Source organism: Dermacentor albipictus, chromosome 9, assembly GCF_038994185.2.
Source record: "Dermacentor albipictus isolate Rhodes 1998 colony chromosome 9, USDA_Dalb.pri_finalv2, whole genome shotgun sequence".
Taxonomy (NCBI): domain Eukaryota; kingdom Metazoa; phylum Arthropoda; class Arachnida; order Ixodida; family Ixodidae; genus Dermacentor; species Dermacentor albipictus.
Window position 1 is genome coordinate 71,673,724 of NC_091829.1, and position 14,612 is coordinate 71,688,335.

At 45.0% G+C, this 14,612-nt stretch overlaps 1 protein-coding gene across 2 annotated transcripts in view; it reads left to right on the forward strand.

The window, feature by feature from the left end:
* Positions 1-14,612, forward strand: part of LOC135908586 (uncharacterized) — a 235,627-nt gene that overhangs the window by 162,500 nt on the left and 58,515 nt on the right. Inside the window, exons 2-3 of one of the 2 annotated variants that reach the window (XR_010566364.2) lie at positions 4,589-4,661; positions 7,008-7,098. Coding sequence is in view for 1 of the 2 variants with exons in the window: in XM_070524706.1 (XP_070380807.1) it covers positions 4,589-4,661; positions 7,008-7,062 (128 nt within the window). In the remaining variant the exon portion in view is untranslated. Of the gene's footprint in view, positions 1-4,588; positions 4,662-7,007; positions 7,099-14,612 lie in introns of those variants that run through there. The other variant, XM_070524706.1, reaches the window with a different exon arrangement.

A 14,612-nucleotide genomic window follows, 5' to 3' on the forward strand; every position in this document is an offset into this window, starting at 1 on the left:
CATGAAACTGAAATCAGGGCTTATCGGAATTTATACGGCCTATAAAAATGGGAAATTTCTTTGCAGGAATTTTACGCTCGCTTGCGGACATGACGACCACTTATTCGATGCGTGTACGGTTCAGAAATAGTGGGAAGAAACTCGGGCATTAAGAGCGAGGTATGAAAATTCGCCCCTGGAACCTTTGACCATGGCTGGCCCTGTACGAATAGGGAGCGCGCAAAATTCCAAGAGTGGACCCTGTCACCACGCCCCACCCCACCTACCAGCATCACAGGAGTATGTAAGCCTACTAATGTGTCAATAGCTCGCATGCGCATTACTTTGGGAATTGTTGCATAGAGTAGAGGAGCTCATTACTCGATCATGCTTGTATCGCACCACGCATGACGCTATCGGAGCCAAATTAAGCCTCGCGCGTAGCGCTTATACTGACGTAGCTCGGCAGTACGCTTGTCCATCCGAGCAAAGAGTAGTAGTGTTTGAGAGAGCTCGCCATGTCATGTTAATTACATTTCGTCAAACGCGTTCTGGTGCTTATCAAGAGAGCCTCATAATAATGCCGACAATCGTGCTATCAGTCGCAGAAATTTCGCGCTTGCTCGGACATGCTTACCCCCCCCCCCCCCCCCCCCTTGCCTTCAGCACGTGCGGCTCAAAAATTAAGTGTAGAGACTATGGGAAGACTGGAGAGGGTACCCAAACACGTTGACCCCGAGGGGACGTGTTCGTCTTCAAACAGAGCTCGAGCGCAGAAAAGTGAGGCAAGCCCCAACCACCTACGAGTGCCACATAGGTGCGGTGGACTCGAACGACGGGGTGGAGCGGCGCAGAGCAGTCCCTGGCGCCACCAGTCCTGGGGTTACATCTTTATCCTATAGTGCCCAAACACCCTCCGCAAAGCAAACGGGGCCACTACGAATAGAAAATGAGCGCGACTGCAAAATTAAATGGTAAGACGCCGACGAGCTCTATCATAAGTTAGGCATGTAAGCTATCTAATGCGTGAATGAATGAAACTAGTGAACCCGAGCTACGTGATTTCTGTGCCCTGATGCGCATACACCATCCGTAGCAAGACGTTTGACGTACCCCACTATGGCTGCGTCCGTGATAAAGACAAGATTGTTTTCACCTGTCATTTTGGCTCCGGCCGCTTTAAAACAATCTGACGTGAAGGAAAGAAGAATGTCGATGTTTCTGCACTTACTTTCATAACCTTCAAGTTGTAATTAAATACAATCAGTTATTTTTCCTTGAATAATCGCATAATCACTGTCGTAAAAAATGCACTTCTTTAAAAATATCACTGTGACCCCTTGAAACTCGATCGGTGGGCAACTCTAGTTTGTTGCCACGGGGTGTTAAATTACTCTCTAGGTCAGTTTCTTAAGAAGAAGCTTTAGCTCGAGCCCAACTCTGACGCGGCCTATTGAAATACATGTAAAACGAAAAAAACATTTTCCTGGGATAAACCATGGACCGATTTTAATGAAATTTGTTGCATTTTAGAAAGTTAAATTGTAGTGACTGTTGGAAGCGGAATCTTGATTTAGGGCTTAATATTGTCAAACAAATTTTGAAACATTCGACCGTTTGAAAAAAATGGAAGCACAAAGTTTACGAATTCATAGCTCTGCACCAAAAATAGATATCGCGGTTGCGTAAACGGCATTCATTAGATCATTCAAAGCGGACAGATTCCATCGGTCATTTTGCATCTTACGTGAATTTGCTACTTTGGTTACAAGGGTTCTGCAAAAGATTTATTTGCGTATTACTAATTTTTTTTATATTTATGTGTAACAGATCAATTTTGTCCGCTTTAAATGTACTATTAGGTGCAATTCACAGAATTGTATTATAATTTCTCCTTGTTGAGTTACAGAGTTGTAAACTTGATAGTTCCGTTTTTCGAAAATTTTCGATTTTTGCCAATTTTCAACAAAAAATTGACAATCTAATTAAAAAATTCAAAACCCACAGTCACTAGATTTTAAGTTTTCCTTTTAACTGCAACAAACTTCGTCGAACTTGGTGCAGTGGTTGCCGAGAAAAACGAATTCTCCTTTTACGTGTATTTAGATATGAGCACCCGAGCTACACCTTCCTCTTAAGACGCCAAGAAAATGACGTTGTCGCACGATGTGCATGCAGTTTCTTCAACATTACTTTCAATTCCTACGCCTTTCATGGCTATGATTCATGATAAGTTCTTTTATCTCGCAGTACACGTGGGTCTATGTCGTTATTGTGTTCTACAACAGCGTTACCCGAAAAGTGTAAACATACGAGAATAAACAGCCGGCTATAGAAAGTAAGCATACTAATAAAGTAACGACAAAACAGGACTTCAACAGACGTTTATCTGCGATAAGAGCACATTAGGACAATAGACTCAAAAGATGCACGCCATGATTTTCATACGATTAGCATTCTTTGTAAAGTAAAACAATGAATGGGGATAGTTGGTGGGCGTTCATGGTTGTATTGTGCTTAGTTTTACACTGACGGAAGAATGGAAGAACGAATAGAAAAGAAGTGGATGACGCTCTAGTCCAATTCTTATTCTTTTATCTTCGCCTTGTTAGTTATTTTCAGTGTAAAATTACGCACAATGCAAGCATGAAATAACTTCGAGACTTCACCCAGTTTTCACTACATTAATTTCTCCTCAGCTAACATCTTTGCCACCAATCTGGGTTACTGGGTGGTTCATGGTCTAAAGGGTAGCGCATCGGGTTGTTCTTCTGGTGGAACCACGTTCAAGACCAATCGTCTGGCCAAATTGGGTGCCGAGGTATTTGACACTAGGTGTGTGCCGCAGAGTGGGGGCGCGCAGCCGAGGTAGAACACCGGGCCTCTAATCGGAAAGTCTTAAGTTCGAATCCTCGTCCAGGCCACAACATCTTCAGTCTTGGAGTTGCGCCTAACACCGAACTTACCGAGAGCCAGTGAGGCTACGCTAGTCCAGGTGCAACCAAATTAGCAAGAACAGCAAAGCTTCAATAAAAGCAGTCTCTCACTATAACAGAAATTCGGCTCCCTGGTCAAGTATTCGGCCACTACCTCCCTCACGAGTCTTCAAATTAATCCATGGCCCTCAGTTTTCATCCTCTGTGGAGCGCGTAACCAAGACGGTGGTCAGACATGCAACGCGGTGCATGGTGCTAAGAATCTCTGAATGTGGACAGGCCACCACTGGAAGCTTAACCTGGAAATCTTTAACATGCGAACGCTCTTGAATCAGGCCAGCTTGGCTAGGCTCTTTGAGGAATTATCGGACATTGTCTGTCGTATTATTGGCTTTAGTGAGATTAGAAGAACTGGTGAGGCTTATACAATGTTCACTGGCCTGAGAGCAAGTGCGTTGAAAAACAAAGAGTTATTTATATCCATGCTGTGACGCCCAAGGGCAATTCTGGGTCATTCTTGAATAAAGAAAAAAAGAAGATTCCACTGTACCTTGGTCCTCCACATTAAAAGTAGAACATTAGCTATCCAGAAAGGGGACAGCAGGGAGCCACAACCTCTGCAGTGCTATTCACTGGATGCTTAGAAGTATTCAAGCTATTATAATTGGAAGGCTTAGGAGAGAAGAATAATGGCGAATATTTGAGCAAGCTTTGCTTTGAAGATGGCATTGTCCTGTTGAGCAGCACCGAGGACGAATTACAACAAATTATGGAGGACCTTAATTGAGAAATTGGAAGAATTGAACTTAAAAATAATATGCAGAAGAGAAAGGTAATATTACAAAGCCTGGTAAGGAAACAAGAATTCAGGAATGCCAGTCAACCTCTAGAGTCTGTACAAGAGTACGTTTTATTGGTCAATTGCTCACATGGAACCCTGACCATTCGAATGGAATGAACGGAAGAATAAAAATTGGCTGGGGAGCATACGGCAGACATTACCTAAGCACGACCGAAAGCTTACCACTGTTACCAGTGTCGTTGAAGAAAAGGTAGAATGATTGCATCACATCAGTGCTAACATATGGGGCAGAAACTCGGAGGTTAAGAAAGAAGCTCGAAAACAAGTTAAGGACCGCGCAGAGAGCGAAGGAACGAAAAATATTATGTGCAACGTTGAGGGAGGGGAAGAGAGTGGGGCGGATCAGAGGGCAAATGGGGATAGCCGGCATTCTAGTTGACGTTAAGATAATTAAATGGAGCTGCGCCGGGCCGTGTAATGCGTAGATAACCAGTGGACCATTACGGTTATAGAATGGGTGCCAGGGGAAGGGAAGCGCTGCCGAAGATGGCAGAAAATTATACAGGTTGGTGAAGTTAGGAATTTGCTGGCGCAAGTCAGAATCAGCTATCGTAAGAAAGGGGTAATCGGAGGTCGCTGGGTTAGGCGTTCGTCTTGCAGTGGAAATAAAAATTGCCGCGTGCCGCCACAGAAGTGCCATGACATGCCATGCGCTAAATAAAGCAACCTCTATAGCACCTGCTTAGGTCACTCGCCACTCTTCTCCTGGGCCCAAGAAATCGTCCCCACCTGGGAGCCACATTATGCCTCCCTGCCCTAACTTACAACCCTGCAGTGGCAAATAAAGTTGTTTCTCTCTCTCTCTCTCTAGGTCACTCGGTATGTGCCATCTGGGCATGGGCCACTCTTCAATCAATCTTTGTCACGCCAGCTTGGGTACCTGCGTAAGTAGCCTTGTGTCACTATAGATATGTGCCGCTATTCAGTAGCAGAGGTAAATTCGTTAGGACTTCTCCGGTGCTAGGCGAAATGGAACACGTCTCATGTGTATTCGAGTTATCTCGTGTGAATATATGTATATATCTGGACATGCGACATGCGCGTACATTGTGGCGGCGCTACTTTACGACACTGTGTTTGCAGAGGAATGCACGAGAAATAGGGACCTGGGGTTATACACGCCTTGTGCAAAACTGCATTTCCGTTTCGCTGGTACTATGCAAGGCTGCACTGCTGCAATGCTAACCGCGCTAAAGTCGACACGTAACGTGAGATAGCTCTTGCCGTATTTTTTTTTCGTAGCTCGTGTTTTCTTGTCCTCAGACTGATAAAGAGCACATTTCGAAGTCTAAAACGCGAGCTTTTGTTCATCCGCAGTTCACCACGACAAAGCGGCCACACACTATGAAGTAATGAGCTTTATGTGCGATTGCACCATACCAGACTGGTTTCCTGGTGCTGAAAGTATTTTAATGGTTCCCCTACCCACCCGTTGAAATTATGCTGCCTCTCCTGTAGACATAGTGTCTCCGTGCGTTCATTCTATATCTCGAAAGTAACTTTCTCCTTAAGTTCTTCAGGCAGCACTTTTAACGGGTTAGCGTCAGTCTCTTGCATGATGTATTCGCTTGCATTCAAATCAACGTTCAACCAAAAGATTCGAACATGTGTGCTTTTGTTAAAGCGGCTTGCTACGTAAGACAGCCTATCCCTCGATAACGGTGTCGGCACCAGAAGTTTAATGGGGGAAAACCCTTACGACGACCGTGGTATCATGATGATGATGAAAAACTTTATGTATCCCTCATTAAAGGAAAGGGGGCAACGGAACAGAGTGTGAGGGGAGGAACTAATTGAAATAGGCCTCCTCTATCCTCTCAGCCCACTCCAGGATGGCCTCCTGAAGGTCGGGCCTTCGCTGCGCAAGGCAGCCTCCCACTGATCCTCACCAGATAATAATTGTTTGAGAAAAGGGGGAAGGGGGTGCTCAGGGCACCCCCACATGTTGTGGTTTAAGTCTCCTTTGGAAGAGACGCAGAATTTACAAGAGGGAGAAAGGTAAATGGAGGGTATCATGATGATTGTGGTTTGGGATATGATGAGGCCAGTGCGACGAGCACAATGACAACGAATACTGCAAAACGACATCGATGACGACGCGACGATGACAGTTTGTTAGCAGTAAGCCTCACATGGTTAGCATTTTCGGACATAAATTATAATATATAATGAACAAGTTTGTCAACGCCACGTAATTTTAATGCAAGGCGCTGTAGACTCCATTGAATAAAAGCCGAGCTTTCCACGGGACGCTTAAAACTTTCTGATGAGTTCCTGTAGTTCGCAAGTAAATGAACAATAAATATTTGTACAGCCATCCACCTCACATTTTCTGAAGAAAAGTTTTGAACCAAATCAGTAAGTAAATCACACACAGAGGTAATTTATTAGCTGAAAATATTACGTGGAATATATTGTTATTTCACCATTCATAACGCAACGGGTCACATAATATCGCGTCGAAACTGGCAGTTGACTTAGCAAACTGCCTGTGTAGAGCACGTGGTTGTCATTTGAGTGAACCTGAAAATGGGGGGCAAATATTGTATCGCCACTTTCGCGATAACATACGTGCTGATATAAAGAAAAGGCTTTCCGTACGGTGATAAAACCCATTTGCTAAACGTGCCTAAATTGCCAGCTTACACAACTACAAAAAGAGCAACAAAACGCCACATTCTGCATGTTCTGCTATTTGACGCAAGTCAATCAATCAACTCAGTCGATTACTACCAAATAAATATGTTAGAACACATGCACATACTAAGTATTATTAGATACAATATCAATTTCTGTACAGGACAAGGCCGCACTAAGTGTTAATATGTGATTACAATATCGCGTTCGGCAGAGAAGGTTAACATGGCCTTCAATTCCAAAATGAGCTAGTCAAATTCAATAAGCATATGTTTAAGCTATTCCATCGTACAGGGCCTGTGGTTTTCTTTCCGTGACCTTGCTGGACGGAAGTTGCAAGAGCAAGTTGCGTAACCAAACGCTTACACTATGATCGAATGTGCTAGAACGACATATCTCTTGTCTAGAGAATGAGAAGGACTTATTGTGTGTGACGACACTTCGTGACATCACCACTGTTTGGCTACAATCTATACGTTCAGTTTGCTTCACTAAGGACAATAATTCCATTACTAGAAAAAGATCATAGAATACTGTTGCGGCCGTGCTCAAAATTGCGAGATCACCGGCTTTTGTTCTTTTTTTTTTGTCAGGCACTTCCAAGCAGCTGCTCGCACCATCAACTCCAACATCAAATGCAGCTGTTAGCACTTTTTCGGGAACCCAAGGGTAGGACTAGAACAGTAAGTAACATTCCCATCTTTTTTTTTCAGCACTTGCCACTTCGTCACAAAAAAACCGAAACAAAAAGCGAGCAGTGCTCTTTGGAGATGATGGCAGTGATGGCAGTTGTGTTTCTGTGCTGATAACAGGCCTTCTTCTCGTTCATTTCGCCCGAGAAATGGCTTACCCGATTTCTGAACACATTTTTTTATGTGTGTCTTAGGGTTTCCATTGACAGTACTAGATATTGGTGTCCTAACGTTAGGTCTTTCGCTTGCTTCACAATGCATGAAAAAAGGAAGGAACGGTGCCTTATGGCACACGAGCGTCAAGGTTGTTCCTACATGTACCATAATGTTCTTCAGGTCTGCCGTGTCTTACCGCTTTAGTTTCCATGGGGCGCTGTTGCAGCAAACGATTTCAAGATGCGTTCATAGCTCAAGTGCCTTTCAGCTGAAGCACCGTTCTATATAGGAAAATAAATCTGAACAAAGCGAACTCAACGTTCGCCCAGCTGGCGTCCAGGGACTGCATTCATAGAAGCTGTTGTGAGCTGAAGAAATTTCACTGCAAACGTTCAGTACGCTCTCCGTCAAGGAGCTACTTTGAAGTCAGAAAGTAGCACTTTTTAGAAAGGTGACAGGTCAAAAGATTTAGCAGTACACACGAAAACTACAAGTAATCAGAAGATTTCGCAAAACAACGAGTGCGTCCAGAGAAGCTATAAAATCGAGAATACAAAAGAGAAAAGTATAATGGAGATAGAAAACTAGCTCTAGGCCCAAGCACGCCGTGGTAATTTGCCTTGGTTATCTTAGTTGTGGTATTGCGACGGTACTTGTTTGAATTCGCATAACATAATGAATAATGCGCAGGCTTCGTGAGGAACATTATATTTATTGTTTATACAGTGAAAGCTCGTTAATTCGAACTTCAATAATTCGAATTTATGGATAATTCGAACTGTACGATTTGGTCCGGCCAAGCTCCACAGAAGTCTATGTATAAAAAAGTCCGTTAATTCGAACGCGAGAAGGTTCCCTCACGGATAATTCGAACTACGCTCACCTGGCACACGGCCAGAGAAGCGCGCCTACTGCCTACACACAAGGCTGTATTGCCTCCGAAACGGAGAGAACGGCGAGAGAAGGCAAAATCGGCAAAAAATCTAACCGACGCGGGGTCAGCCAGAAGGTAGTGGCGGCTGCCGCCTCTCCGTTCTACGTAACCTCCAAGGCTTCTTGCCCGTTGCGAATCTCGGAGGCTTAGCAAATCTTGTACAGCTGCTAACGTTGTGCGGAGATGGCACGGCAAGCTCCAAAACACAGCGAATCAAGTACGTCGCAGCTGCGCTTGCAATCAAGAACCAACGAATCAGGGCCTTCGCCACCTTCACATGTTCAGCGTCTTTGTCTCGGCAGTTTTCATCGGTTGTGCACCTCTGTTTTCAGCTTAGGAGGTATCAGCCGTCGCGAATCATTGTGATAGTGTTAAGCCTCGGCTAACGTTCATTTCGGTGGACATCAGTGGTGTGGCACAGTCGGACCCAGAGCTTCGACTTGAAGATGTCGTGTGCCCGCGGCACACGCCATCACTTTCTGACACGCCAAATTTCTGACATGCCCTACTGCTTCCAAAGCGCAGTGTACTGTTGCTCTCCTTCACTTTCGTTTGTTCGAACTTTCGTTAATTCGAACTGGAGCGGCTTCCCCTTGCGGTTCGAATTAACGAGCTTTTACTGTACTGCGGTTTAGCGTTCTAATGGTACAATGTATACAGCTCTGTATTTACGCCGAGCGCCACTAACGAACGGAATTGTCGGGCGATCTCTGGCTCATAGTAACAGCTTACACTCGCATGCAACATACGCGCAGCAACATACACGCGCACTCTCCAGCGAGTGTGTATGTATGTATGTATGTATGTATGTATGTATGTATGTATGTATGTATGTATGTATGTATGTATGTATGTATGTATGTATGTATGTATGTATGTATGTATGTATGTATGTATGTATGTATGTATGTATGTATGTATGTATGTATGTATGTATGTATGTATGTATGTATGTATGTATGTATGTATGTATGTATGTATGTATGTATGTGTAAGCTGTCTACAGGTATGCTAAACTTTTCCTATGCTTCCAAATATACTTAACTTTCATGAATGCTAGAACAATCAGTTCTAAATAATATTTTCTTCACAAATTGAACTTGAATTTTCAGTTCCAGGACTAATGTTATGAACTCGACGTATTTGGTACCCACCTTTATCTTTTCTTTTCCTTGCGAGTGGATTTCGGTTGCATATTTATGTGTTTCTCATTCTAAAGCGCTCCAGATTCCGTAGCGATGGCTATGTACAACAGGTATATATTTTTCTCTCCAGAAGAAATATGCACTTTATCAAGATATCGGTTAATATAGGTTTACAGAATCCAAGTTATTCGTCAGTTTTTGGTTGTCAATCCCAATTCTCCTACACTAGTCTATCGAACGGGTAAAATGAAAGAGAATAAACAATGACCGTTCTAAACCAATGCCAAAAAATGTCGGCCACAACTTGTTAGCAGACTCGTCAGGGTCCGCGCTGTCAGAAATTTTGGCGTCTTGTGGAAATACTCTCAGCCACTGTCAAGTCACCTTCGTCAGGCATGCACACACCAGCGGACTGTTCCCCGCCTATCTGAATTGCTAATGCGCACCAGGTTAGCCCCCCCCCCCCCTCCTTTTGGAACGTCACCTTACGTAGAGGGTGGCCCCACCTTCCCGACTACTCATTTCCCTCGAAATTTACGTCGGGCCTTCCATGGGAGAGACCCCGCAGGGGCGTCTGCGTAAGTAGACGTTTGGTGATTTGCGACACCACGTACCCGAGCACGCGAGGGTTGGACCCTCCCGCGTGTAGCCGTGCGCGGCTTAGCCGTGTCTGGGGAAAAGGGGATCCTGGGGGTTGAGCCGATGCTGGGTGTTTGGACCTTTAAGGCCCCCCGGCGGAGGCAACACACCCCTTTGGCCTCTGCTTCACATAGACGGCATCCCCGGACTGACCCACCCGGGGGAAATCGGCAGTCGCCTTTTCCTGTCTCTCTCTTCGCACACCTTCGTCTTTCCCTCTTACTTTTAGTCTTTCCTGTCTTCTTTTTCTTCTGATAACTTCCAATATTCCTGGCGGCGAGGGTTAACCTGGTGTGCTATGACCTACCTTGGTTGTAACATATGTGGTTATAGCGACGATGTACAGTTGGCATGGTAGGGTTTGCTTCACCGCATACCCTGCCGTGTCCCCTTGTTGGGCTCGGTGGTGGGTGACTGGCATCGTCGCTGAATGCACAACACATTTCATGGGAACTTCCAACCCCTTCTGTACCGATCGTCCCTCTAAAAGGGGGCGCACCGATGCTACGTTTCAGTTTTTTCTAAAAGGCACTCAGACTTTCCCTAAATATCACGTTGTCCACAGTGACAAACCCGACAAGAAAGCAAGAACGATTTCACCATTCGTTGTCGCAAAGCATCTAGCAGAGACCATTGGAGGCGGCTATAAGATCACCAAGCTGGCCAGTGGGGACCTATTACTAGAACTAAAAGACAAAGCACAACACGACAAGCTAACAAACCTTGTACAACTTGGAGACATCCCTGTCAGTGTGACAGCACACCGAACCATGAATACAGCCAAAGGCGTAATCTCTGACATAGACTTGATGGACTTGACCGATGAAGAACTCCTGGAAGGATGGAAGCATGAAAACGTAATAAGTGTACAAAGAATAAAAATTAGACGTGACAACAAGGAACTGCCAACTAAGCACCTGATTATTACCTTTGGCTCTAGCACACTACCAGAGACATTAGAAACTGGATATACCAAACTCAGAGTACGACCATACATCCCAAACCCTCGACGATGTTTTAAATGCCAGAGGTTTGGTCATGCTTCTCAGAGCTGCCGAGGGCGGCTAACATGTGCAAAATGTGGCATCAATGACCACTCTGCAGATGACTGTAAGGCTGAGCCCCGTTGTAGTAATTGTAATGGTGGTCACCCAGCATATTCACGATCATGCGCAGTCTGGAAGAAAGAAAAAGAAATAATTACAATAAAGGTAAAAGAAAACATAACTTTCAGAGAAGCAAGGCAACGCATCTCACAAACATTTGCACAAACCGCATCTTTCGCCGAAGTGGTACGTCGGGGGGCAGTACCACAAAGGCACTTGGTGGACGCCAGCACCACGCGTAGCGAGTGTGCGGCAACGCCACCCGCCCCTATGGTGGGAGCAGGAAAGGCTGCCCTACCTCTCCCAAATTTGTCCACAGTTGAGGCCTCTGCTAGTGCTGGCACCAGTCAGCCCAGCTCTGAGGTCAAGACTAGCCCACCAACTACCAGGACGGCGGGCTCCAAGGCCTTGTCTTCAGAGACAAGGCCTTCGCGGAAAACACACCGCTCGCAAGAGCGTGTGTCCAGCGCCTCTCAAGAGGCCATGGACACAACACCCAGTCAGAAGGCGCAGTTGACGCCTAAGGAGCGGCGCGATTTTGAAGACCGCTCCAGAAAAGACAAAACTCCAATTACAGGGCCCCAAAAGGGCACTCAAAGCTAAACCAAGTTCATTCTCTTTGACACATGGTACAACATTTATTTTAATATGGATACAATAATTATTCAGTGGAATATCAGAGGCCTGCTTTGCAACCTCGATGATGTCCAAGAAATCCTTAAAGAACTAAATCCAAAAGTGCTGTGTGTCCAAGAGACTCATTTGAAATCTAATCATAAACACTTCCTACGTCAGTATGTTATTTTTCGGAAGGATCGCGATGATGCACTCGCATCATCCGGCGGCGTAGCCATAATAGCTGACAAATCTATAGCCTGCCAACATTTACGGCTACAAACACCCCTTGAGGCAGTGGCCGTTCGTGCTGTACTTTTAAATAAACTCATAACCATTTGCTCATTATACATACCGCCACATTTTCAGCTTCACAAACAAGATTTCCAAACATTAATAGATCAGTTACCCGAACCATATCTTGTGCTTGGAGATCTAAATGCACACAGCAACCTATGGGGCGACTCGCGCTGCGACGCGAGAGGTCGCTTGATTGAACAGTTCCTGTTTTCTTCAGGCGCATGTCTTTTGAATGGGAAGGAGCCGACGTATTATAACATGGCAAACAAAACATACTCCTCAATAGATCTTAGCATAGCATCTCCTACTCTTCTACCTTACTTTCAATGGAAAGTTATTAAAAACCCATACGGGAGTGATCATTTCCCTGTAGTTCTAAGCACACCTATGGCTAATGAATGCCTTCCACAATTACCTCGCTGGAGAACTGACTCGGCTGACTGGGAAACGTTCAAAAAGCTTGCTTGTTTATCCTGGGACGACATGTGTGCTTTAGGCATAGACGCTGCGGTTGAATATTTTACGGCTTTTCTGCTTGACACCTCCTCCAAATGTATCCCTGTAACAAGTGGATTGTCCACAAAACACCGTCTTCCATGGTGGAACGATGAGTGTCGAAAAGCGCGAAAGAAGCAAAACAAGGCATGGGGTTTACTTCGGGATTCTCCGACAGCAGAAAATCTAGTCAATTTCAAGCAGGTCAAATCCCAGGGTCGAAGAACGCGGCGACAAGCTAGAAGAGAGAGTTGGAGAAAGTATATATCAGGGATTAACTCCTACACTGATGAAACAAAGGTTTGGAATAGAGTTAATAGAATAAAGGGTCGACAGTCTTACTCTCTGCCTTTAGTGAATACTCAAGGCGACAGCATGGAAGATCAGGCGAACTTTCTTGGCGCACATTTCGAACAGATATCCAGCTCATCGCACTACTCTGAAACATTCCAAAGGTACAAAAGGCAAATAGAAAGACAACCATTAGAACGGAAAAGCACAAAATACGAGGCATACAATAGACCCTTTTGCATGGCAGAGCTTCAGGCAGCCCTAAACAGCTGCAACCAATCTGCCCCCGGATCTGACCGCATCCTATATGAAATGCTTAAACACCTGCCGCCTGAAACACAAAAAACCCTTCTTTGTCTCTACAATTCTATATGGTCGTCCGGCCGCATTCCCTCTGCTTGGAAAGAGGCCATCATAATTCCTATTTTGAAACAGGGTAAGGACCCTTCTTTGGCAAATAGTTATAGGCCTATAGCATTGACGAGCTGCTTATGCAAAGTTTTTGAAAAGATGGTAAACAGTCGCCTGGTACATTATCTAGAAATTAACAAGAAATTAGATCAATATCAATGTGGCTTTAGAGAAGGCAGATCAAATCAACGACAGATCAGCTTGTACGCATGGAAATGTATATCAGGGAAGCGTTTGTCCACAAACAGCTTGTGTTGTCCGTCTTTCTTGACATGGAGAAGGCGTGTGGTACCACGTGGCGCTTCGGGATCCTTCGGGATCTTTCTGCAATGGGCATTCGCGGCAACCTGCTGAGAATAATTGAAAGCTATCTCTCTAACAGGACATTTCGTGTTAGAGTTGGCAACGCGCAATCTCGACCATTCATACAGGAGACAGGCGTACCGCAGGGTGGAGTACTGAGCTGTACGTTATTTATCGTTAAAATGAATTCCCTCCACACCGTATTACCTCGCACACTCTTCTATTCCGTCTATGTGGACGACGTACAAATAGGGTTCAGGTCATGCAATCTTAGCATTTGCGAGAGGCAGCTACAACTTGGCTTGAATAGATTCTCAAGGTGGGCGGACGAGAATGGTTTCAAATTGAACCCCCAAAAGAGCACATGTGTCCTGTTTTCTAACAAGAGAAGTGTACTACCACAACCCGATATTAACCTTAATGGAGAAAGACTAACTGTTAGCCCTGAACACAAATTCTTAGGTGTTATCCTGGACACAAAGCTTAACTTCGTCCCCCACTTAAAATATCTTAAAGAAAAATGCCTCAAGACCACGAACCTCCTCAAGCTGCTCGCTCGAACAACCTGGGGCAGTGACAGGAAATGTCTGCTGAGCCTGTATAAGAGTCTCGTACAATCACGCCTCGATTACGGAGCCGTGGTGTACCACTCCGCAACTGAGAGTGCGCTAAAGATTCTCGACCCAGTCCACAACCTCGGTATACGACTGTCAACAGGCGCCTTTAGAACTAGCCCTGTTGAAAGTTTGTACGTCGAGGCCAACGAATGGTCCTTACATCTACGCAGAACATTCTTAAGTTTTTCATACTACACTAAGGTAAAATCAGACACCGAGCACCCATGTCAGTCCATTGTTAGCGACCTGTCCGCTGCCAGACTTTACAGTAACCGCCCACGTATTAGAACTCCTTTGAGCCTACGTTTGGAAGCAATGGCAGAAGAAACAAACATCCATCTCCCAGAAAATATCTTAATGCCTCCCACTCGCCTTCCACCGCCTTGGGATTGGCAGACCATAGACTGCGATACCTCGTTTGTCGAAATAACGAAACATGCACCTGAGGCACACATACAGTCACACTTCCTTGAACTCCAAGCGAAGTACTGCTG